This window comes from Calliphora vicina, chromosome 1 (assembly GCF_958450345.1).
Source record: "Calliphora vicina chromosome 1, idCalVici1.1, whole genome shotgun sequence".
Taxonomy (NCBI): domain Eukaryota; kingdom Metazoa; phylum Arthropoda; class Insecta; order Diptera; family Calliphoridae; genus Calliphora; species Calliphora vicina.
This window is the reverse complement of record NC_088780.1, coordinates 12,889,284-12,913,663: the sequence shown is the minus strand read 5'-3', so window position 1 is coordinate 12,913,663 and position 24,380 is coordinate 12,889,284. Positions and strand designations below refer to the sequence as shown.

Genomic DNA, 24,380 nt, shown 5'->3' with positions numbered 1-24,380 from the left:
AAAAGCTTCTTACAGAAGGACCATAAATTGCAAGTAATTCAAATTTATTTAGTAATTCAATGTGGCGTGACCTCCACCTTTTAATCTTTTTTCATAGTCTTGCTGAAATTATCTTCTCTCCATCATGTTTTATTCCCGGACTGGCTGTCCTCACTCTTCTAACTACAGACTGTTTTAAATTATTTCCAATTTATTTATTTTTATTTATTTACCATGGTAACCTGGCACTTAATATTTCCTGTCAAGTTTTAACAATCTAAAATTCTTTACAAAATACAAATTATATTAATAAAACACACAAAAACTAATTTGCCACTAAAAATAGCAACTAAATATTGAAATATTTTAAGCAATAAACATAAATACCTGAAATATAAAAGGAATTTTCAATAAAAATATTTAAAAATGGTGTCCACTGTGGCGTAAGTATCTCAATACATCAATTTGAAATCTCCTTTGAACAAATCTTTTTCTATTTTACAGCTGGACCTCTTTTGCTGTACCCTCTTCACTGGCCAATGTAGGTTCTGAGGCCGTCTGCATGTTATGCGATAATATCTTATTTTTCACCGATTTAAAGACTCACAGTATTTCCTATTACAAAGCCGAAAGTCCCCAGTTGGGTTTGAGTATTTCAGCAATGACGGGTCATAATAAATTTGCTTTGGTGGCATTTTCGGAAGTGGTTTTAAGACCGGCGGTGCATATAATTCAATATCCTGATTTTGCCAAATATGCAGTTTTTAGTAGTAAGTTGAAATTTCCTATTTAAAAGAATCTTAGAGGAAATTTCAGTTAATTGATGAAGTTTTTTAATTCGGTCGATATAAAAAATAGTCCATATATAATCCATAGTCTTGTCTAGTCCAAAGTCTACTCCATAGTCTAGTCCATATTCTAGTTCATAGTCTTGTCTAGTCCATAGTTCAGTCCATAGTTTAGTCCGCAAAGTCTAGTCCATATCCTAGTCCATAGTCTTGTCTAGTCCATATTTTAATGTAGTCCACATTTTAGTCTAGTCTATAGTCTTGTCTAGTCCATAGTCTATTCCATAGTCTTGTCTACTCCAAGTATAGTCCACAGTCTTGTCTAGTCCACAGTTTTCTCTAGTCCATAGCCTTGTCTACTCCAAAGTCTAGTCCATAGTCTAGTCCATCGTCTAGTCAACAGTCTTTCTACTCCAAAGTCTAGTCCATAGTCTTGTCTACTCCAAAGTCTAATTCATAGTCTAGTCCATACTTTTGTCTACTCCAAAGTCTAGTCCATCGTCTAGTCAACTCCAAAGTCTAGTCCATAGTCTTGTCTACTCCAAAGTCTAATTCATAGTCTAGTCCATAGTTTTGTCTACTCCAAAGTCTAGTCCATCGTCTAGTCAACTCCAAAGTCTAGTCCACAGTCTTGTCTACTCCAAAGTCTAGTCCACAGTCTTGTCTAGTCCATCGTCTAGTCAATTCCAAAGTCTAGTCCATAGTCTTGTGTAATCCATAGTCTTATATACTCCGAAGTCTAGTCCATAGTCTAGTCCATCGTCTAGTCAACTCCAAAGTCTAGTCCATAGTCTTGTCTAGTCCATAGTCTCGACCATCGTCTAGTCAACTCCAAAGTCTAGTCCATAGTCTTGTCTAATCCATAGTCTTGTCTACTCCAAAGTCTAGTCCATAGTCTAGTCAACAGTGTTGTCTACTCCAAAGTCTAGTCCATAGTCTAGTCCATATTCTAGTCCATAGTCTAGTCCATAGCTTTGTCTACTCCAAAGTCTAGTCCATCGTCTAGTCAACTCCAAAGTCTAGTCCATAGTCTTGTCTAATCCATAGTCTAGTCTACTCCAAAGTCTAGTCCATAGTCTAGTCCATATTCTAGTCCATATTCTAGTCCATTTTCTAGTCCATAGTCTTGTCTACTCCAAAGTCTAGTCCATAGTCTTGTCTACTCCAAAGTCTAGTCCATAGTCTAGTCCACAGTCTAGTCCACAGTCTTGTCTAGTCCATAGTCTAGTCCATCGTCTAGTCAACTCCAAAGTCTAGTCTACTCCAAAGTCTAGTCCATAGTCTTGTCTACTCCAAAGTCTAGTCCACAGTCTTGTCTAGTCCATCGTCTAGTCAATTCCAAAGTCTAGTCCATAGTCTTGTGTAATCCATAGTCTTATCTACTCCGAAGTCTAGTCCATAGTCTAGTCAACAGTATTGTCTACTCCAAAGTCTAGTACATAGTCTTGTTTAATCCATAGTCTTGTCTATTCCAAAGTCTAGTCCATAGTCTAGTCCATATTCTAGTCCATATTCTAGTCCATATTCTAGTCCATTTTCTAGTCCATAGTCTTGTCTACTCCAAAGTCTAGTCCATAGTCTAGTCCACAGTCTTGTCTACTCCAAACTCTAGTCCATAGTCTAGTCCATAGTTTTGTCTACTCCATAGTCTTATCTACTCCAAAGTCTAGTCCATAGTCTAGTCAACAGTATTGTCTACTCCAAAGTCTAGTACATAGTCTTGTCTAATCCATAGTCTTGTCTACTCCAAAGTCTAGTCCATAGTCTAGTCCATATTCTAGTCCATATTCTAGTCCATTTTCAAGTCCATAGTCTTGTCTACTCCAAAGTCTAGTCCATAGTCTAGTCCACAGTCTTGTCTACTCCAAAGTCTAGTCCATAGTCTAGTCCATAGTTTTGTCTACTCCATAGTCTTATCTACTCCAAAGTCTAGTCCATAGTCTAGTCAACAGTATTGTCTACTCCAAAGTCTAGTACATAGTCTTGTCTAATCCATAGTCTTGTCTACTCCAAAGTCTAGTCCATAGTCTAGTCCATATTCTAGTCCATATTCTAGTCCATTTTCTAGTCCATAGTCTAGTCCATAGTCTTGTCTACTCCAAAATCTAGTCCATAGTCTAGTCCATAGTTTTGTCTACTCCATAGTCTTATCTACTCCAAAGTCTAGTCCATAGTCTAGTCCATAGTCTAGTCAACAGTCTTGTCTACTCCAAAGTCTAGTACATAGTCTTGTCTAATCCATAGTCTTGTCTACTCCAAAGTCTAGTCCATAGTCTAGTCCATATTCTAGTCCATATTCTAGTCCATTTTCTAGTCCATAGTCTTGTCTACTCCAAAGTCTAGTCCATAGTCTAGCCCATAGTCTTGTCTAGTCCATAGTCTAGTCCACAGTTTTGTCTACTCCAAAGTCTAGTCCATAGTCTAGTCCATATTCTAGTCCATATTCTAGTCCATTTTCTAGTCCATAGTCTAGTCCATAGTCTTGTCTACTCCAAAGTCTAGTTAATAGTCTAGTCCATATTCTGATCCACAGTCTTGCCTAGTCCATACCCTACTTCATAGTCTTGTTTACTCCAAAGTCTAGTCCATAGTCTAGTCCACAGTCTTGTCTAGTCCATAGTCTAGTTCACAGTATTGTCTAGTCCATAGTCTACTTCATAGTCTTGTCTACTCCAAAGTCTAGTCCATAGTCTAGTTCATATTCTAGTCCATAGTCTTGTCTACTCGAAAGTGTAGTCCATAGTCCAGTCTATATTCTAGTCCATAGTTTAGTCCATAGTCTAGTCTGTAGTCTAGTCCATAGTCTATTCCAAATTCAAGTCCATAAAATTTCTATTATAAAATCTCTTGCAGCCCAAAAAATTATCACTTTTGTGGACATACGCTTCAATGACTACGATTTACTATTGGCCCTCTCCGGTTACCCACACTACACTCTGTGCATTTGGAATTTTCGCACCGGCCAGCTGCTAGTGCAATACGATACTTTAAAAGAGTCCTTATCGCACTCTCTGCTCTGTTCCTTTCACCACATACCACAAATTGTACAATTTTCGAAATGGAATCGTGAAATATTAGTGTGGGAATTGTGTTATTCCTCCAGTGGGGTGGATTTACATGAAGTTTCGAAAATAGAGCTAAGCAAAGAGTTTAGCTTGAGCAATATAGATAGCATGTGTTATGGCGAGGATAATAATTTATATGTGGTGGATAATTTGGCAAATGTTTCAATGGTAAGTGGGAATTAGCAGTACATTTACAAAATTTCTTAATTTATTTTTGTATTTTAGGTGGAAGTGGCTCAGTTTTACTTAAAGCCTCAGTGGAGTGTAAGCGATCCTAAGGAAATTTGCTCTAGTTTTAAGTATTTCCTGTTGGAGAGTTACAAACAAGGTTTGCTGGTGTATAGTAATGAAATTGTTTATTATTTGCGCAAAAAACTTAACAAATGGCAGTGTGAGTGGAAGCTTTTGAAGGTTTCAATGCCTGAATTGGGACTACGTAAATGTTTGGCGAATAACAATGGTGAAATTTATGCCTCTGCTGCTATAGGTAATCTATATCATTTGGAAGTTTTAAATGAGGAAGTAAGAATGAAACCGATCAATGTTGATCAGGAGAATAGCATAGATTTTGTAGTGCTTAAGGGGGTGAAGGAGGAATGCTTGATACAACTGACCACGAAAGGGAGTTTAAAGGCCTTACAAATGTCTTGTTATAAACAATATTCCAAAATAGAAATAGCAAATGCTAATACCTTAGTGGCTCATAATGTGGGACCATTTGTGATGGTGGGCTGTTCCACTGGAAAACTTTATTTTATTAACTATTTAAATATAAGAGAACCTTTGGAAATGGCCTGCATAGAAACTTCACAAGGTTATCCCTTGGGATCTTTACAGCTTATGGATAAATTGGCGGTTTATCGCACTATTTATTATGATTTCTATTTGGTTAAAGCAGACTTCTATGACAGCAAGTTCTATGAAATTGGCCCCTTTGAACATATAACTGAGAAGGTGGGCATTTGCCAATATTTTCTGGCTGAAAATAATGTTATTTTCATGTTTATCAATCGTGACTCCAGCTCTTTATTGCCTCATTGCAATATTATGAGCTGTTATCAGTGGCTGGCCGATTGTAAAAATATAAAACTTTTGGAGTATCAGTTGCCCTATACCTATCGAGATGTGGGCGAGGTAATTGGGCTCTTGAAAAATATTGTGGAATTCTTTGCTGTACGTTTGGAATCGAATATTGTGGATTATTTGCAATTCAAAATGGATACCAATGAGTTGGTTATTGTTTATTCTTTGCAGACAAATCATTTGTCTAGCATTAATGGGATAGTGGGCTCCAGGAATCTATTAACCTGGGGTGTTGATGGCACTTATATTCACTATCGTTCGCATAAGAAGTCGGCGAAATTATATGCTATTTGTCAAATACTGCAGATTAAATATAGACCGAGAGTGGTAAAAAAGGTGGTGGATTGTTTTAATGCCAAGTAAGTAAGAGAGAGAGAGGGAGAGTTTTATTTAAAGTTTGAAGATTCAATAAATCTCCTTTGTTTTCACTTTCCAGATACCTGGTCTACATGTACTCTTTGGGCGGCCTAAAGGTAATGCGTGTTGCCTCCAACGCTTTAACCACCCTTGAAAATCAGTTCATCAATGATACTCCCCTGGTCATAGAACCTCAACTCTCTACAACCCTAGCAATAAATCAAATAACCAATGAAGTTATAATAGAACATGCACCAGAAGAAGTTCTAGCTAGAGCTAAGCTTTTGCAAAATATCCAAAATATTGGCAAGGAGATAACTGCCCTCATCGACTATGATATGGCGGTGACGGGCAAGTCCCAGGGCATTTTTAAGAAGTTCTGTTTAAATCACAAATGGCTGGTGAAACTGCTAAAAGAAGCTGAAAAACTTTGTGAAGCTGAACGCTCTAGTTTGGAGGCTGCCATCCAGGATCAATGTAGAATAAGAGATTGGTTTTATTTCATTATTATGTCGACAAATAGTGGCATTAGTTTTAAGATTCGAGCCATATTCTCCAACTTTTCTTTGGAAAATTATGGTCTGCGCCAAAGAAATGATAAATTTTCCCAGCTATTTGAATTGTATAGGTTTTATGATTTGGATACGATGGAGGTGGAGGACTCGGAAGAGGGAAATGAAACTAGGGAATCCAAAGAAGTCGATGAACTGAAGGAAACAACCTCTAAAAAGCAATTAAATTATTTTGAGGTTCAGGGCTCAACCTATGATCATATAATGAGTGAGGTAATGGCCATGCAGGAATTAAACTATGTAACCGGCAATCAAATGTATAATCAAGATGCCAAAATTCGGGTGCTACTTACCGATCGCTTGAAATATGATTTCAATAAGAAATTTGAGGATATACGGCAGATAAAAAGCCAGCTAATGGAAGCCATATTGGCCACCAATAGCTCATTAATAGAAATTTATGAAAACATGAATTGCATGCTTAAACTTTTGGAGCAAGAACAATTCAAACCTCCCTTGTTAAGCAAGCCCGAATGGCAAAAGGATGAATTTGTTAAAAGCATTTTGGAAGTAGATGACTCCGAAATAAAAGCCATCAATCGTCGTAAAAAGAAAGCTGAAATACAGGCAGCCAAACGAGGACGTTTGCTATTATGGGCAGTGGATTTCTGGGTGCAATCCTTAGTCACCATGATGGATGGTGTTTTGGAAAAGTTGTGGCAAGAGGAAATCAAGAAAAACATAACAATGCCGGAATTTTTAACTAAAAAAGATCCCACCGAATTTAATCTAGAAGATCAAAAAGCTTTAAAAGAATATGAAGAGAAATGCCGGGTTCTAAAACAAGATCGCAAGAAATATTTAAAAATTCTCACCGACAATGAGCACAAGATCAATGATCTGAAAACCAATTATATACTTAAATTAAATGAAAATGTTAGTGAAATGATGATGTTGAAACTGAAATATGATTTTGCCATAAAACATGTGCGCTTAAGGAATTTAAATACCAAAATCATGTATTTCAAAAAGCTGCAATGGCTTAACAGGATCAATATGTTAAGGTTAGTTAAAAATTAAGAAAATTTAAAAGGATTTCATTATGTATTTTTTCACTTTAAAGAAAGGACATTGATTTAATAGCGGAATATATACAAAAATATAACAAACTCTCGGAGTTTTGGGCCAAATCTGTGGAGGATTTACGCCTGAAAGTTGATACTCTAATGCTTAAAGAGAAATCCATAGAACGCCAGTTTAAGGCACAATTTCTTAATAGTATACCCCAGCATTTGGGTCCGGAAATGACAAAATTATTTAAGAAACGTCCCAAAAGTCTGCCCAAACTTTTAAACTCCACTCTTATATGCAAAGAGCTGGCATTGCGTGTTAATACTAAAACCCAACCCAAGTTTCCCTTTTCTTTGCCCAAAGATGTCTATGAATATTTAGAGGGTTTAAATACTTTGGATGAGAATGGCAATATTCCAGTTTCCTTGGAAACCAAACATTGGGAACAATTTGTTAAATTGCGACGCCAAAAAGTGGAAATGGAATTGAAAATAAGAGCTGTCAATTTACAATTGGCAGATGGCTGTGCGGGCATGAATTCATACAGCAGGGAGTTGGCCAATTTGAAGAGTGTCAAAGTGGAAGCAGCTAGAAGAATGCATGAGGCTCAAGAGGAGTATGTGAGTTACAAGGGATAGATTGTAAAAAGTAATAAGACAATCAGATTTAATTCTTGCTCTCCCTAGCTTAAATTGGTACAAAATCAAACTCTGGAATTGCGGTTAACCATGGGCCAGGTGGAATTAAACATCATGGGCTCCTTAAAGAACTTAAAGAATTGTGTTCTAATGCATGAAGATGATGTCAGTGGTATAAACACCTTAATTCTGGTAAGTTTTCCTAAACATATTACGAATTTCCTGTAATTTTCATTAATTTCCAAGAAAGCCGGCCAAATGAAACTAAAGGCCATGCAACGGGTAGCCTTCTTTCGCCGCCAGGTCATCTACAAAGAATGGGAGCATAAAGTGGTCAGCGTTAATATAGAATATTTGAAAAATATGCTGTATGTGATAGGAAAATGTAAGGTATCCATAGAGTTTTTAAATATTTTAAGAAATTGGAAGAAAGTTAAAGCAGATAAGCTGAAAATACTTAATAGCCTGGGTCTGCTGGAGAAGGTGGCCGAAGAGAAACTAACCGGCTTTAGAAGGCAGATAATAAGAATGTAAGAAAATAAATGAATTAATTAATAAATTGCAACAGAATGATGAAAGATTTATTTACCTTTTAGAACGGAAAAGATCTCAGCAGTGCGCCAGCAAATCGATGAAATGAAACAGTGTAATAAGCGAATTAATAGACAAATTGATGATCTCAAGGTGGCGGTATCATTTGCTCATACAAATCGAGACTTTATGATAGAGGACAAGAAGCGTAGAGAACAAAATGAAAAGTAAGTTTGGACAGAATGCAGAAACTAAAAAAGGTTTTAAAACGAAATCAAATGGAAACTGTTTCAAACTTCTTTTTAAATATTAATTAATTTCTTTTATCGCCAACAGAATGGAGAAAATCAAACGTCATAGTAATCTAATAGAGACCGTACGTCGCGATTATGTTCATATAATGGAATTAAAAACTATATTGGAATTGCAGCGTTTGCGTACTTATCCAACACTGGGCCCTAATCCAAGTCACTGTTTGGCTTAAAACAATTACACCTGCCGCCTCCCTTTTAATTTAAAATCTCTAAAAATAACTAAATATTGTTAAACAACAATAATATTACAAAAATCAATAAATTATCTTTAACAAACCAGCACTGAAGCAATGTCTGATCACTTGGCTGACTACAATTTATATATTTTGGGTAATTTGACATTTACATGATCTTTGTAGTGCAGAGAGAAGTCAATTGGTTATTTTATACATTCCATGTAACCTATAGTGAAGTCAATTGTCATCTTAGAATATCTTAGTAACCTAGAGTTCAGTCACTTTAAACTTTCATTTTGTAATGCACTTTAGAAGGTAGTTATTTTACTCACCATAAGTAGTCTATTGGAGAGTTGTCGGAGGAAGATTTGGACTGTTTATGATATGTCTTTATAACTAACTATATAACTGAGTCAGGACTCATTGAGGTAGCTAGTAGGGTAACTGAATCTATGTAAAAGGCATGTAAATTCAATGCGTTGGCTACTTTGGGCCAGCTATCAGACAGTCTCTCCCCTGCTTAGGACATGTAACTAGTTGTCACCCTAAGTGATAGCTAAAATCACTAGTTCGGGACAGTCACCAAGTTCATTGCTGTTAATATACTAAATGAAAACATAACCTTAAAAATATTAATTTATTTATTATTTTCTACAACCCTTAAATATAAAAAAAAACAAATACAATATTTCTTAATTAATACAATAATTACAATTGCCCAATTCACAACTGGTGTTGTAGCGTTGTATCGTTGTATGTCGTAATTTTTTTTATTAATGTTTTGTTTTTGTTTCGAAAAATTTGTTTGAAAAATATTTACGACATACAACGATACAACGCTACAACACCAGTTGTGAATTGGGCAAATAAAATATACAGCAACATTAAAATCATGAAGGTATGCACAAAAATCCAAGACCAATACAATCTGGAAAAAAACAAAAATAAATACATTAATTTTGTAGAGTGTATCGTAAATAAGCGAAAGGTATGTTCAGTGTGGGGAAATGTAAACAAACACAAAATACAGTGGCGAGAGTCGGTAATAATGTTTTTCTTTTTATTTCCGTAAATAAAAGTGTTGGAAATTGAATTTTAAAGGTGTTATTGAAATGAAAGTGTTAATAAAATGTTACTTAAGATATGTAAAGTATTAACTAAGGTGCTAATGATGTTATTATAAAAAATGTATTGAAAAAAAACAAGTGCAAGCAATGGGAATTCTTTATTGAATATGACCTATAGAATTTTAATGATTTTTGTATCCAATTTATCCAAAAACTAATAGTTGCTAGCTACAATTATTAGTTGTGCAACATAAAATAATCGGTTTCATTAGCGGTATTCACTGTTAAGTGCGAATGGTCTAGCATCATTGCAAATGCAAAATTTTACCGTAATCCAATAAAAAAATACATGCAATACCATTCGCACTTAATACTGAACTCCGCTATTGATAAAATCTTCAGGTAACTAAATTTTTAAGCCCGATATAATTTTAAATTTTAACAAGTAACAGAGCTATATTCGGCTGTGCCGAATCTTATATACCCTTCACCAAAGTATACCTTAATTATATGTTGAAAAAAAATAACAACAAAAATAAAAAAAAACAAGTAAGAGTGCTATATTCGGCTGTGCCGAATCTTATATACCCTTCAAAATTTTAAATATTTTTAGGTAAGCCAAATTTAATTTTTTTCTAGTTGTTTTTTAATTTTTTGGAAAAAAAATTGTTTCGATTGTTATTTTAAATTTTTTAAATTTAAAATTTTTTTTTAATTTTTTTTTTTTAAATTTTAAATGTTTTTTTTTTGTTTTTTAAATTTTTTTTTTTGAAAAAAAAAAATCGGGTTAAACATTTTTTTTCCGAATTGGACCCATTGTAGGTCCAACTTATTATGGTCTTATATACGTCGTCTTTGAAATATCTATCATTAGATATCCATATTGTCTGTATTAATGTTTTAGTAATCCAGATATAGGTCAAAAATCGAGGTTGTCTTGGCTTTTTCCTCATATCTCAGCCATTTGTGGACCGATTTTGCTGATTTTAAATAGCAAAATTCTCGAAAGCATGTCTGACAGAATTATTGAAGATTTGGATCCCGAAGATATCTGGGGTCTTCAGAAAATTGATTTCAACAGACAGACAGACGGACATGGCTTAATCGACTCCGCTATCTATAAGGATGCAGAATATATATACTTTATAGGGTCGGAAATTAAAAATGTAGAAATTACAAACGGAATGACAAACTTATATATACCCTTCTCACGAAGGTGAAGGGTATAAAAAATAACACAAATTAAATTTAATACAAAATAATTGTTTAGTCGAAAGATCAATACATGGCATTAACATTTGAAAATGATTTCGGTCATATAGACACCGCTGTATTCTGGACGTCCAATTTTTGTCCACTTTTTCGTGCATTACTGGCGCTATGTTACGAATAATACGAACAATGATGGCCTCCAAGACGTCAATTGTTGCTTGTTTATCAGAAAAAACCAGTGACATCACGTGGCCCTATAGACAATTATGGAGAGGTGTCAAATCCCACGTCCTTGGAGTCCAATTGACAGATCCATTTCTCGAAATCAAGTTATCTCCAAATATTGATTACAATAAATCTATGGTTGCGGTCGCCGTATGGCACGTAGCGCTATCTTATTGAAACCACATCTCGCCCGGATCAATGTCATCCATATTTTCAAAATAAAAAATCATGGTGCGGTAACGATCTCCAATGACCGGCTTCATTTTTGAGGAAATAAATTCCGATGAAGCCACCAGCGTGTAAACCTCACCAAACGGAGCATTTTTCTGGATGTAATGGAGTCTGTAGGGTCTATTGTGGATTGGTCTCATTCCATATGCTGCAGTTTTGTTGTTTAACAAACATGTTAAGCCAAAAATGAACCTAATCACTGAACACAATTTTGAGATAAATCGGTCGTCTATAAGTTGCTTGAATCGATGATAGATTTTCAAAGTAAATTTGGATAATTTGGTAGCGTTGTTCAAGCGGTAATCTATTCATGAAGATTCGCCAGAGTATACTGATCATAATTATAAAAAAAGAGAGTGCAGTATAATAGTTCGTTTGAGAGTTAACCCTTTCGTAAGTTCTATCGGGCTTAAAAAATACCCTTTACAAGCCGAGGATACCAAGTGAAGGATACTAGGTGACATAATTGACCGATTTTAACCAATTTTGGTCCATCCCGGATAACCAGCCAGACGAACATTGTTAAGTCGACTCAGGAAGTGATTCTAAGTTGAATTTAAGGTGGGTGTTCGACTAATATTTTTGGGTATAACAAATATCAGTCCAAACTTTGTTGGTGTAGGGTATAAAAATAATAATGAACTCTTTGATTTCTTAAAGAAATATTTAAAAATTTTGTCACAGTATTCTATTCGGAAATGAAAAAGTGGGACATGGATTAAAGAAAGTAGTTATAGCAAATTATATTAAAATCGGAGGTCATACAAAATCATTGCTTTATCACTTCTTATAAAAATCCATTTTTATATAAAAAAATTTTGTTAGACTTATCTATAATCACTTATAATTAAATAAGTAAAATTTACTTTTGTTTTAAAATATTGACAAATATTATTTCATATAAATAATAACCCAAATATATATTCAAATTATTTAAATATAGATGTTTTTTTAAGAAAAACATAGCAAATTACAATCATTTTATAAAACTATGTTATTGCAACATTCTCTTTCCTTAATATCCCACAAATTACACACTCATTTCGCCCGGTGTATAAAAGTAAACAAAGCAGTATGTTCAGTGTCGTCCAACTTTAGTTTTCAGTCCATCGCGCCTCATCAACAGGTGATTTTCGGTTAGTTCCGCAATTAAAAATGTATAAGTTTAATTTAAAAAGTGTTTTAAATATAAAAACGTTACTAAAGTGTAATTAAAGAAGTGTTAAGTGTTTATTTTTGTTTAAATCATGTTAATAGCAAAGATTTTAGTAATTAAAAGAATGAAAAGAAAAATTGTTGCGGAAAACTTTGTCTGCCAAAGTAAGTGTATAGTTTTTTTTAGCTTTTTATTTTATAATTTGTGTTTATAATTAAAGTTTTAATGGTTTCTGGTGATTTTAAAATGTTGTTTAAGCAAATTATAAGGATTTGTTAAAATTTTAGAAGTTGGCCACAGGCACAAACGTCTTGTTATAGTTTTGTTAGTTAAAGCTTTGTTGTTTTTAATACCTACTTGATCAATCATGTTCATATTGTTAGCGGGGTGTCTGTTTGTTGTTTGTGTATATTGGATTGCCTGTGCAATTGTTGGTATAAAATTTATTTTTATTATGAACTGGTTAAAGAGTAAAAGTAACGATAATTTGCTTAGCGAAAACAGTATTTTCGTTTATTTCGGTAACGATATTTAAATGATAAAGGTAATTTCGGTCTGACATAAATTATTAAAAACAAATTTAAGAAACGAGCCCTTTCACATTAGTCAAATTTAGTTGCGCAATATATAGCGATGTCCGTCTGTCCATCTGTATGTTGAAATCAATTTCCCATAGCCTTCAGATAACTTACAAACATGATTCATACAACAATTTATCCGCTATAGACCCGGTTCGGTTGCTACTTAAAATCGGCCAACAAATGGTTGTCCTAATAAGGAAAAAATCTGGAAAACCTCGATTTTTGGTCTATTTTTGAGCTATATCAGGATTACTAAGTCATTAATATAGACAATATGGATATCTACTAATAGGTATTTGAAAGAACTTTGCAACAGCTAATATAAGGCCGTAGTAAGGCAGACCTACAATGGGTCAAAATCGGGAAAAATATTTTTTAAACCAAATTTTTTTTTCATAAAATTTATTTCATCAATAAATTTAAAAATAAAAATTTTTTAAAAAAATTGTAAAAAAAATTTTAAAATAAATTTGAAAATGTCGAATTTCGTGCCAACAAAGCGGCATATATGGAAGATTTGCTTTACTTCTTTAATTTGATTTAAAAAAGTGCCGCTGAAACACAACGATTGCTCACCAAAGCTTATGGTGAATGTATTCCATCGGTTTCAATGTGCGAGAGATGGTTTGTTCGGTTCAGAAGTGGTGATTTTGACACGGAAGACAAAGATTGCCCAGGCTAGCCAAAAAAAGTTTGAAGACCAAGAATTAAAGGCATTACTCCATGAAGTTTGCTTTAAAGCTTAACAAGAGTTTGCAAAATCATTGGGAGCTACTCTAGCAGCAATTTCAAAACGTTTGCAAGTAGCTGGATTCATGCAAAAGCAGGTAAATTGGGTATCATACGAACTGAAGCTTAGAATCCTGGAGAAACGATGTTGCATGTTCGAAATGATGCTTGAATGCTATAAAAGAAAATCATTTTTGCACCAAATATTTACTTGCGATGAAAAATGGATCCATTACGATAACCCGAAGAGTAAGAGATCGTATTAGAAGCCCGGTCAACGAGTCGAATCGATACCAAAGCCAAATATCCATGGCGCTAAGGTAATACTCTCTATTTGGTGAGACAAAAAGGGTCCTACCATCACAGGGAACCTGTACCGAATGTAACTGATTCTTTTGAAGTGATCAAAGCCCAGAATATGCAACCAGTCATGTAACTGTAATATTCCATCATGACAACGCTCGGCCACATATTCACCTTTATCGCGAATCAATATTTCATATGAAATATGTTCCCTTTTCCCATTTTTCGTTCATCAACTTTGTTCACGTGAAATTTTTAGATGGAATTTTTTAAACAATAAACAGCTGTTGCGAACAAAATCAACTATTGTGAATGAAAAGTTCATGGGAATATCACGATGGCTATTTTCCCTTCGAGGGAAATGGGTATTTCATGGGAACATATCGCTGATAGAAGCGATTGCAATACCTGTTAAAAACTATTTAGAATGAAGTGTTTAAGAAGTTTTGCCTCACCCGCTTTTTAGTCCAGACCTTGTCCCGTCCAAATACTATTTGTTTGGAGTGAAGCAGAATGTTCTCTCTGGGAATCGCTTTACTTTTAAACAGAGTATCCGAAATTGGCTTAGTTCGTTCATGGTCTCAAAAGATGAGCAGTTCTTTTGTTTCGGAATGCATATGTTGCCAGAATAATGGGAAATTGATACTGTTTCTCTCAACAAAGCTCAAAGGTGTGCATGGCTATGGATAACAGGTGCCATTGATAGCATCACAGAGGCGGCGTTTGATATAGTCCTAAATCTACTACCTATTGAGAAGAAACTCACTTAGAATGTTTGAGTTCTCGTTAGTAAAACCATTGAGGATAGTATTTCAATTCGAATCTCGGATCATTGGGTTGTGACCTTTAACTTCGGTGTATGAATGGATTGGATCTGCTCAACTGTTCGAAGGTTTTGCAGTTTTCACTAATGGATCTAAGATGGACTCTGGTAAAGAGGCCGACAACAGCATTAAACGGTCATACAGACTCTCAGGCGAATGCAGCGTCTTCCAGGAGGATAATATTTCAATTCGAATCTCGGATCATTGGGTTGTGACCTTTAACTTCGGTGTATGAATGGATTGGATCTGATCAACTGTTCGAAGGTTTTGCAGTTTTCACTAATGGATCTAAGATGGACTCTGGTACAAGGGCCAACAACACCAAACGGTCATAAGGACTATCAGATGAATGTAGCGTCTTCCAGGCAGAGATCTTCGCAGAGCCACGGAGTTGATAAAAGCAAACGTCACAGAGGGATCTGTAGTGACAATTTATTGTATCCAACATTGGCTTGAATGGATTGGATCCGATCAACTGTTCGAAGGGGGGTGCAGTTTTCACTAATGGATCTAAGATGGACTCTGTTACAAGGGCCAACAACAACATTAAACGAGCCACGGAGTTGATAAAAGCAAAAGTCACAGAATGATCTGTAGGGACAATTTGTTGTATCCAACATTGGCTTGATTCGTTCATGGAATCCATATGTTGCCAGAAAGATGGAAAAAGGTCATAGCTAACAATGGCCAATACTTTGAATACAAATGTTTCAAGCTAAAATCCTCCATTTGTATGTCATACAACCAATAATAAGCGGGGTATGAATCAGCAAATATAATACAAATCAGCAAATCCAAAGCCTACAAAGTTAAATTAAAATTTGACCCCCCTAAAGTAGTATGCGTTCTATTTTTGAAGTACCTACAGGTTAGGAATTTAATAAGACTTCCAACTCACCTGGTTATCTTAAACTTATTCGAATTTCCATGTGTTTCCATCTGTTCATGATGCAAATACTTTTGTATGCCCATAACAAATTGTCGTATATAAGTGTCATAGTTCAAGGATTGTAAATTCCAATCCAGACTAGCATATAAGCCTGTACTGACAGTATCGGCAAAATAATAGCGGCTGCTATTCAAAAATATCCATTCGTTAAGAGAAAAACATTTGCCTGAAATTAAAGCACTTTTACAATAAAAAATCACTTTAAATATCTCCACAAAACTTACCGGCCAAACAAGCTTGCCTAAACTTTTTGGCTATGGGCAATACCATGCGGCGCTTGCCGCCCTGCAACAGTGTTGAAATATCCATTAATATGGCCGGTATATAGTGCAGCAAATAGACAGCCATGTCATGGAAAAAATAACTTTTGCGATATTTAAAATAGGGATACATAAGCAGTTTCTTGGTGGGATAAATGCGTGACCATTTCAGCGTTAAGTTACCCAATTGCTGCCAGGTAATGGGATTGGTGGCACCCGATGTAGAGTTGGATATATAAACTCTGCAAGATATTCATATAATAGCAGGATTTTTTAATAATTCTGTTTAAAAGAAATGGCTTACGTTCTTTTTATAGCCCTTGGCGCTGTCAATATCATAGAGTTGACCACAAAATCTACCGGTATTATGTCGCATATAACATTTTTATCTCCCAAAATGCTGCTTATGGAACCCTTACCGATTTCCATCATTATGCCGGTAATACCCTGTATATTATCTATCCAGCCGGGATAGGGTTCACGATGAGCGGCTGTCACTATGGAGGGCCTGACTATGACTATGGGTATCAAGTGTTTGTAGTCATTGACTATTTGCTCGGCTATGGATTTGGTAAAGGTGTAAGTGTTTGGATGGGGTCCCTAGGTAAAGGTTAAAGGTTAAAGGTCAATAAAATGTTATTATCTTTAGATTACAACTGACCTTTATATAGTTGGCCAAACTGTTAAAGTATTCATCTGGTATTTTTAAAGTGCAATCAACAAAATGCTTCCAATTTACTGGAGGTAAAGTAGGATAGATTTGCTCATCTACATATTTGCGTCCGGGATTGCAATAGGCTGTCGAAACATATACAAAACTCTGAAAAAATCAAGGTTTCTCAATTATGGTTTCTGGGATCTTCAATTTCAAAAATTGTTCAGCCTTTTAAGATGGCTGGAGAATTCATATCCCTGGATTTCTTACCTTTAGTAAAGGCATATCTTTACACATTTCCAATAGATTCCAAGTGGCCACTGTATTAACACGTGCCGCCACTTTAAGTCTTTCATTGAAACGCACCGTGGCGGCACTATGGAAAATAATATTGACTTCAGCACACAACATTTTCTTGTCCACATTACTGAGACCTGTTTTAACCAAACAAAACAAAAACAATAAAAAACACCCAACTATAAAAAGAAAGCTTACCAAAATTTTCCCTCTCTATATTTCCCGCCAAAAATTTCAGCTTTTTCAAACGCTCTGGATATGCTGATCTTACGCGCTCAAAGATTTTATGCTGCACAAACTCTTGAAAACGTTGCTCAGCACTTTTGTTATATTTCTCGCGTATCAGCATATAAATGCACTGCAGTTGAGGAAAACTCCAAAGTAGTTTTTCCAACAATGTTTTGCCCACAAAACCAGTGGCTCCTAAGTGGCTCAAAGCAAAACCGGAAAACCAGAAAAACGAAGAAAACATAAAATGAAACGAAAACATGAATGAAAGTATTTTGAATTGGTTTTGCATATGCAATTAATTGAATAACATGATGAAAGACATTTTGTATTAGATAAGATCTCCTCTGTTATAAACAAAATGATGATGAAATCTTTTTTTTAAATTTCATTGAAAATTGTTATTATTTCTATAACACTGACCCACTTACCCGTTACAAATATTACCGCGTTATTGTAAAAGTCCATGTTGTCGTTCCTAAAATTTGTTTAAAACCTTAACAATTTATTATTGGAATTTGTTTCAATTTTCCTTTTTTTTAAACTGTTCACTCACCTTTTCTTTTTCTATTTATTGCCACTAAAACGTTTTCACTTTGCAACGGCTGTTAGCCAACTGTTGGTTTGCTTGGCTTAGAAAACATCTTCAACCTGTATACAAAAGCTTTGGCATCAAATCCTCTTAAAACAAGTTCCACTTGTGGCAACTGATTTGAAAAATGAGGCAAACAGGTCGACTGAAAGTGTACTCCTTTCTTTTGTAATATAATCAAACGAAGATTATTTGATCGATACGAACACATTTTTCCAGCGGATAACAGGTTAATAAACTATAAGCGACCTACTTTTCCTGAAACGTTTTAAATTTTTGAGAAATTTATTCCATTAATCTTCTTTATTTTAAGTTAAAAAAACGAATTATTGTTCAGTTCAGTTCTAGTTGAGTTCTAGTTCAGTTCTAATTCAGTTCTAGTTCAGTTCTAGTTCAGTTCTAGTTCAGTTCTAGTTCAGTTCTAGTTCAGTTCTAGTTCAGTTCTAGTTCAGTTCTAGTTCAGTTCTAGTTGAGTTCTAGTTGAGTTCTAGTTGAGTTCTCTAGTTGAGTTCTAGTTGAGTTCTAGTTGAGTTCTAGTTCAGTTCTAGTTCAGTTCTAGTTCAGTTCTAGTTCAGTTCTAGTTCAGTTCTAGTTCAGTTCTAGTTCAGTTCTAGTTCAGTTCTAGTTCAGTTCTAGTTCAGTTCTAGTTCAGTTCTAGTTCAGTTCTAGTTCAGTTCTAGTTCAGTTCTAGTTCAGTTCTAGTTCAGTTCTAGTTCAGTTCTAGTTGAGTTCTAGTTGAGTTCTAGTTGAGTTCTAGTTGAGTTCTAGTTGAGTTCTCTAGTTGAGTTCTAGTTGAGTTCTAGTTGAGTTCTAGTTCAGTTCTAGTTCAGTTCTAGTTCAGTTCTAGTTCAGTTCTAGTTCAGTTCTAGTTCAGTTCTAGTTCAGTTCTAGTTCAGTTCTAGTTCAGTTCTAGTTCAGTTCTAGTTCAGTTCTAGTTCAGTTCTAGTTCAGTTCTAGTTCAGTTCTAGTTCAGTTCTAGTTCAGTTCTAGTTCAGTTCTAGTTGAGTTCTAGTTGAGTTCTCTAGTTGAGTTCTAGTTGAGTTCTAGTTCAGTTCTAGTTCAGTTCTAGTTCAGTTCTAGTTCAGTTCTAGTTCAGTTCTAGTTCAGTTCTAGTTCAGTTCTAGTTCAGTTCTAGTTCAGTTCTAGTTCAGTTCTAGTTCAGTTCTAGTTCAGTTCTAGTTCAGTTCTAGTTCAGTTCTAGTTCAGTTCTAGTTGAGTTCTAGTTGAGTTCTAGTTGAGTTCTAGTTGAGTTCTAGTTGAGTTCTAGTTGAGTTCTCTAGTTGAGTTCTAGTTGAGTTCTAGTTGAGTTCTAGTTCAGTTCTAGTTCAGTTCTAGTTCAGTTCTAGTTCAGTTCTAGTTCAGTTCTAGTTCAGTTCTAGTTCAGTTCTAGTTCAGTTCTAGTTCAGTTCTAGTTCAGTTCTAGTTCAGTTCTAGTTCAGTTCTAGTTCAGTTCTAGTTCAGTTCTAGTTCAGTTCTAGTTCAGTTCTAGTTCAGTTCTAGTTGAGTTCTAGTTGAGTTCTAGTTGAGTTCTAGTTGAGTTCTAGTTGAGTTCTCTAGTTGAGTTCTAGTTGAGTTCTAGTTGAGTTCTAGTTCAGTTCTAGTTCAGTTCTAGTTCAGTTCTAGTTCAGTTCTAGTTCAGTTCTAGTTCAGTTCTAGTTCAGTTCTAGTTCAGTTCTAGTTCAGTTCTAGTTCAGTTCTAGTTCAGTTCTAGTTCAGTTCTAGTTCAGTTCTAGTTCAGTTCTAGTTCAGTTCTAGTTCAGTTCTAGTTCAGTTCTAGTTGAGTTCTAGTTGAGTTCTCTAGTTGAGTTCTAGTTGAGTTCTAGTTCAGTTCTAGTTCAGTTCTAGTTCAGTTCTAGTTCAGTTCTAGTTCAGTTCTAGTTCAGTTCTAGTTCAGTTCTAGTTCAGTTCTAGTTCAGTTCTAGTTCAGTTCTAGTTCAGTTCTAGTTCAGTTCTAGTTCAGTTCTAGTTCAGTTCTAGTTCAGTTCTAGTTGAGTTCTAGTTGAGTTCTAGTTGAGTTCTAGTTGAGTTCTAGTTGAGTTCTAGTTGAGTTCTCTAGTTGAGTTCTAGTTGAGTTCTAGTTGAGTTCTAGTTCAGTTCTAGTTCAGTTCTAGTTCAGTTCTAGTTCAGTTCTAGTTCAGTTCTAGTTCAGTTCTAGTTCAGTTCTAGTTCAGTTCTAGTTCAGTTCTAGTTCAGTTCTAGTTCAGTTCTAGTTGAGTTCTAGTTGAGTTCTAGTTGAGTTCTCTAGTTGAGTTCTAGTTGAGTTCTAGTTGAGTTCTAGTTCAGTTCTAGTTCAGTTCTAGTTCAGTTCTAGTTCAGTTCTAGTTCAGTTCTAGTTCAGTTCTAGTTCAGTTCTAGTTCAGTTCTAGTTCAGTTCTAGTTCAGTTCTAGTTCAGTTCTAGTTGAGTTCTAGTTGAGTTCTAGTTGAGTTCTAGTTGAGTTCTAGTTGAGTTCTAGTTGAGTTCTAGTTGAGTTCTAGTTGAGTTCTAGTTGAGTTCTAGTTGAGTTCTAGTTGAGTTCTAGTTGAGTTCTAGTTGAGTTCTAGTTGAGTTCTAGTTCAGTTCTAGTTCAGTTCTAGTTCAGTTCTAGTTCAGTTCTAGTTCAGTTCTAGTTCAGTTCTAGTTCTAGTTCAGTTCTAGTTCAGTTCTAGTTCAGTTCTAGTTCAGTTCTAGTTCAGTTCTAGTTATTAATTAAAAAAAAAAAAAAAAAAAAAAAAAAAAAAAAGTTCTAGTTCAGTTCTAGTTCAGTTCTAGTTCAGTTCTAGTTCAGTTCTAGTTCAGTTCTAGTTGAGTTCTAGTTGAGTTCTAGTTGAGTTCTAGTTCAGTTCTAGTTCAGTTCTAGTTCAGTTCTAGTTCAGTTCTAGTTCAGTTCTAGTTGAGTTCTAGTTGAGTTCTAGTTGAGTTCTAGTTCAGTTCTAGTTCAGTTCTAGTTCAGTTCTAGTTCAGTTCTAGTTCAGTTCTAGTTCAGTTCTAGTTCAGTTCTAGTTCAGTTCTAGTTCAGTTCAGTTCTAGTTCAGTTCTAGTTCAGTTCTAGTTCAGTTCTAGTTCAGTTCTAGTTCAGTTCTAGTTCAGTTCTAGTTCAGTTCTAGTTCAGTTCTAGTTCAGTTCTAGTTCAGTTCTAGTTCAGTTCTAGTTCAGTTCTAGTTCAGTTCTAGTTCAGTTCTAGTTCAGTTCTAGTTCAGTTCTAGTTCAGCTCTAGTTCAGTTCTAGTTCAGTTCTAGTTTAGTTCTAGTTCAGTTCTAGTTCAGTTCTAGTTCAGTTCTAGTTCAGTTCTAGTTCAGTTCTAGTTCAGTTCTAGTTCAGTTCTAGTTCAGTTCTAGTTCAGTTCTAGTTCAGTTCTAGTTCAGTTCTAGTTCAGTTCTAGTTCAGTTCTAGTTCAGTTCTAGTTCAGTTCTAGTTCAGTTCTAGTTCAGTTCTAGTTCAGTTCTAGTTCAGTTCTAGTTCAGTTCTAGTTCAGTTCTAGTTCAGTTCTAGTTCAGTTCTAGTTCAGTTCTAGTTCAGTTCTAGTTCAGTTCTAGTTCAGTTCTAGTTCAGTTCTAGTTCAGTTCTAGTTCAGTTCTAGTTCAGTTCTAGTTCAGTTCTAGTTCAGTTCTAGTTCAGTTCTAGTTCAGTTCTAGTTCAGTTCTAGTTCAGTTCTAGTTCAGTTTTAGTTCAGTTCTAGTTCAGTTCTAGTTCAGTTCTAGTTCAGTTCTAGTTCAGTTCTAGTTCTAGTTCAGTTCTAGTTCAGTTCTAGTTCAGTTCTAGTTCAGTTCTAGTTCAGTTCTAGTTCAGTTCTAGTTCAGTTCTAGTTCAGTTCTAGTTCAGTTCTAGTTCAGTTCTAGTTCAGTTCTAGTTCAGTTCTAGTTCAGTTCTAGTTCAGTTCTAGTTCAGTTCTAGTTCAGTTCTAGTTCAGTTCTAGTTCAGTTCTAGTTCAGTTCTAGTTCAGTTCTAGTTCAGTTCTAGTTCAGTTCTAGTTCAGTTCTAGTTCAGTTCTAGTTCAGTTCTAGTTCAGTTCTAGTTCAGTTCTAGTTCAGTTCTAGTTCAGTTCTAGTTCAGTTCTAGTTCAGTTCTAGTTCAGTTCTAGTTCAGTTCTAGTTCAGTTCTAGTTCAGTTCTAGTTCAGTTCTAGTTCAGTTCTAGTTCAGTTCTAGTTCAGTTCTAGTTCAGTTCTAGTTCAGTTCTAGTTCAGTTCTAGTTCAGTTCTAGTTCAGTTCTAGTTCAGTTCTAGTTCAGTTCTAGTTCAGTTCTAGTTCAGTTCTAGTTCAGTTCTAGTTCAGTTCTAGTTCAGTTCTAGTTCAGTTCTAGTTCAGTTCTAGTTCAGTTCTAGTTCAGTTCTAGTTCAGTTCTAGTTCAGTTCTAGTTCAGTTCTAGTTCAGTTCTAGTTCAGTTCTAGTTCAGTTCTAGTTCAGTTCTAGTTCAGTTCTAGTTCAGTTCTAGTTCAGTTCTAGTTCAGTTCTAGTTCAGTTCTAGTTCAGTTCTAGTTCAGTTCTAGTTCAGTTCTAGTTCAGTTCTAGTTCAGTTCTAGTTCAGTTCTAGTTCAGTTCTAGTTCAGTTCTAGTTCAGTTCTAGTTCAGTTCTAGTTCAGTTCTAGTTCAGTTCTAGTTCAGTTCTAGTTCAGTTCTAGTTCAGTTCTAGTTCAGTTCTAGTTCAGTTCTAGTTCAGTTCTAGTTCAGTTCTAGTTCAGTTCTAGTTCAGTTCTAGTTCAGTTCTAGTTCAGTTCTAGTTCAGTTCTAGTTCAGTTCTAGTTCAGTTCTAGTTCAGTTCTAGTTCAGTTCTAGTTCAGTTCTAGTTCAGTTCTAGTTCAGTTCTAGTTCAGTTCTAGTTCAGTTCTAGTTCAGTTCTAGTTCAGTTCTAGTTCAGTTCTAGTTCAGTTCTAGTTCAGTTCTAGTTCAGTTCTAGTTCAGTTCTAGTTCAGTTCTAGTTCAGTTCTAGTTCAGTTCTAGTTCAGTTCTAGTTCAGTTCTAGTTCAGTTCTAGTTCAGTTCTAGTTCAGTTCTAGTTCAGTTCTAGTTCAGTTCTAGTTCAGTTCTAGTTCAGTTCTAGTTCAGTTCTAGTTCAGTTCTAGTTCAGTTCTAGTTCAGTTCTAGTTCAGTTCTAGTTCAGTTCTAGTTCAGTTCTAGTTCAGTTCTAGTTCAGTTCTAGTTCAGTTCTAGTTCAGTTCTAGTTCAGTTCTAGTTCAGTTCTAGTTTCAGTTCTAGTTCAGTTCTAGTTCAGTTCTAGTTCAGTTCTAGTTCAGTCTAGTTCAGTTCTAGTTCAGTTCTAGTTCAGTTCTAGTTCAGTTCTAGTTCAGTTCTAGTTCAGTTCTAGTTCAGTTCTAGTTCAGTTCTAGTTCAGTTCTAGTTCAGTTCTAGTTCAGTTCTAGTTCAGTTCTAGTTCAGTTCTAGTTCAGTTCTAGTTCAGTTCTAGTTCAGTTCTAGTTCAGTTCTAGTTCAGTTCTAGTTCAGTTCTAGTTCAGTTCTAGTTCAGTTCTAGTTCAGTTCTAGTTCAGTTCTAGTTCAGTTCTAGTTCAGTTCTAGTTCAGTTCTAGTTCAGTTCTAGTTCAGTTCTAGTTCAGTTCTAGTTCAGTTCTAGTTCAGTTCTAGTTCAGTTCTAGTTCAGTTCTAGTTCAGTTCTAGTTCAGTTCTAGTTCAGTTCTAGTTCAGTTCTAGTTCAGTTCTAGTTCAGTTCTAGTTCAGTTCTAGTTCAGTTCTAGTTCAGTTCTAGTTCAGTTCTAGTTCAGTTCTAGTTCAGTTCTAGTTCAGTTCTAGTTCAGTTCTAGTTCAGTTCTAGTTCAGTTCTAGTTCAGTTCTAGTTCAGTTCTAGTTCAGTTCTAGTTCAGTTCTAGTTCAGTTCTAGTTCAGTTCTAGTTCAGTTCTAGTTCAGTTCTAGTTCAGTTCTAGTTCAGTTCTAGTTCAGTTCTAGTTCAGTTCTAGTTCAGTTCTAGTTCAGTTCTAGTTCAGTTCTAGTTCAGTTCTAGTTCAGTTCTAGTTCAGTTCTAGTTCAGTTCTAGTTCAGTTCTAGTTCAGTTCTAGTTCAGTTCTAGTTCAGTTCTAGTTCAGTTCTAGTTCAGTTCTAGTTCAGTTCTAGTTCAGTTCTAGTTCAGTTCTAGTTCAGTTCTAGTTCAGTTCTAGTTCAGTTCTAGTTCAGTTCTAGTTCAGTTCTAGTTCAGTTCTAGTTCAGTTCAGTTCAGTTCAGTTCTAGTTCAGTTCTAGTTCAGTTCTAGTTCAGTTCTAGTTCAGTTCTAGTTCAGTTCTAGTTCAGTTCTAGTTCAGTTCTAGTTCAGTTCTAGTTCAGTTCTAGTTCAGTTCTAGTTCAGTTCTAGTTCAGTTCTAGTTCAGTTCTAGTTCAGTTCTAGTTCAGTTCTAGTTCAGTTCTAGTTCAGTTCTAGTTCAGTTCTAGTTCAGTTCTAGTTCAGTTCTAGTTCAGTTCTAGTTCAGTTCTAGTTCAGTTCTAGTTCAGTTCTAGTTCAGTTCTAGTTCAGTTCTAGTTCAGTTCTAGTTCAGTTCTAGTTCAGTTCTAGTTCAGTTCTAGTTCAGTTCTAGTTCAGTTCTAGTTCAGTTCTAGTTCAGTTCTAGTTCAGTTCTAGTTCAGTTCTAGTTCAGTTC

At 35.2% G+C, this 24,380-nt stretch overlaps 2 protein-coding genes across 2 annotated transcripts; one reads left to right on the top strand and one right to left on the bottom strand.

The window, feature by feature from the left end:
* The first annotated feature begins 495 nt into the window (after positions 1–495).
* Positions 496–8,520, top strand: LOC135964037 (uncharacterized). Its single transcript, XM_065516090.1, has 9 exons — positions 496–749; positions 3,621–4,000; positions 4,058–5,274; positions 5,352–6,848; positions 6,908–7,475; positions 7,542–7,685; positions 7,740–8,023; positions 8,090–8,251; positions 8,361–8,520. Exons 1-9 carry the CDS (start codon positions 542–544, stop codon positions 8,506–8,508), a joined length of 4,608 nt encoding a protein of 1,535 aa, XP_065372162.1. The 5' UTR covers positions 496–541; the 3' UTR covers positions 8,509–8,520.
* An 810-nt stretch (positions 8,521–9,330) lies between these two features.
* Positions 9,331–17,699, bottom strand: LOC135949233 (putative fatty acyl-CoA reductase CG5065). Its single transcript, XM_065498731.1, has 8 exons — positions 17,663–17,699; positions 17,202–17,426; positions 16,977–17,140; positions 16,713–16,871; positions 16,356–16,651; positions 16,016–16,293; positions 15,741–15,957; positions 9,331–9,442 (listed from the first exon to the last, which is right to left on the bottom strand). The coding sequence occupies exons 1-8, from the start codon at positions 17,697–17,699 to the stop codon at positions 9,331–9,333; spliced, it is 1,488 nt and encodes a 495-aa protein (XP_065354803.1).
* Positions 17,700–24,380: the final 6,681 nt, after the last annotated feature.

Excerpts from the sequence above, each read along its gene's own strand:
- LOC135964037 (XM_065516090.1), top strand. The coding sequence starts at position 542 with ATGTTATGCGATAATATCTTATTTTTCACCGATTTAAAGACTCACAGT. Across the intron at positions 7,686-7,739 it reads GTATAAACACCTTAATTCTG|AAAGCCGGCCAAATGAAACT; the intron begins GTAAGTTTTCCT and ends TTAATTTCCAAG. Across the intron at positions 8,024-8,089 it reads AGAAGGCAGATAATAAGAAT|AACGGAAAAGATCTCAGCAG; the intron begins GTAAGAAAATAA and ends TTTACCTTTTAG.
- LOC135949233 (XM_065498731.1), bottom strand. The coding sequence starts at position 17,699 with ATGGACTTTTACAATAACGCGGTAATATTTGTAACGG. Across the intron at positions 16,652-16,712 it reads GTTTGGCCAACTATATAAAG|GGACCCCATCCAAACACTTA; the intron begins GTCAGTTGTAAT and ends ACCTTTACCTAG. Across the intron at positions 16,294-16,355 it reads CCAAGGGCTATAAAAAGAAC|AGTTTATATATCCAACTCTA; the intron begins GTAAGCCATTTC and ends AATATCTTGCAG.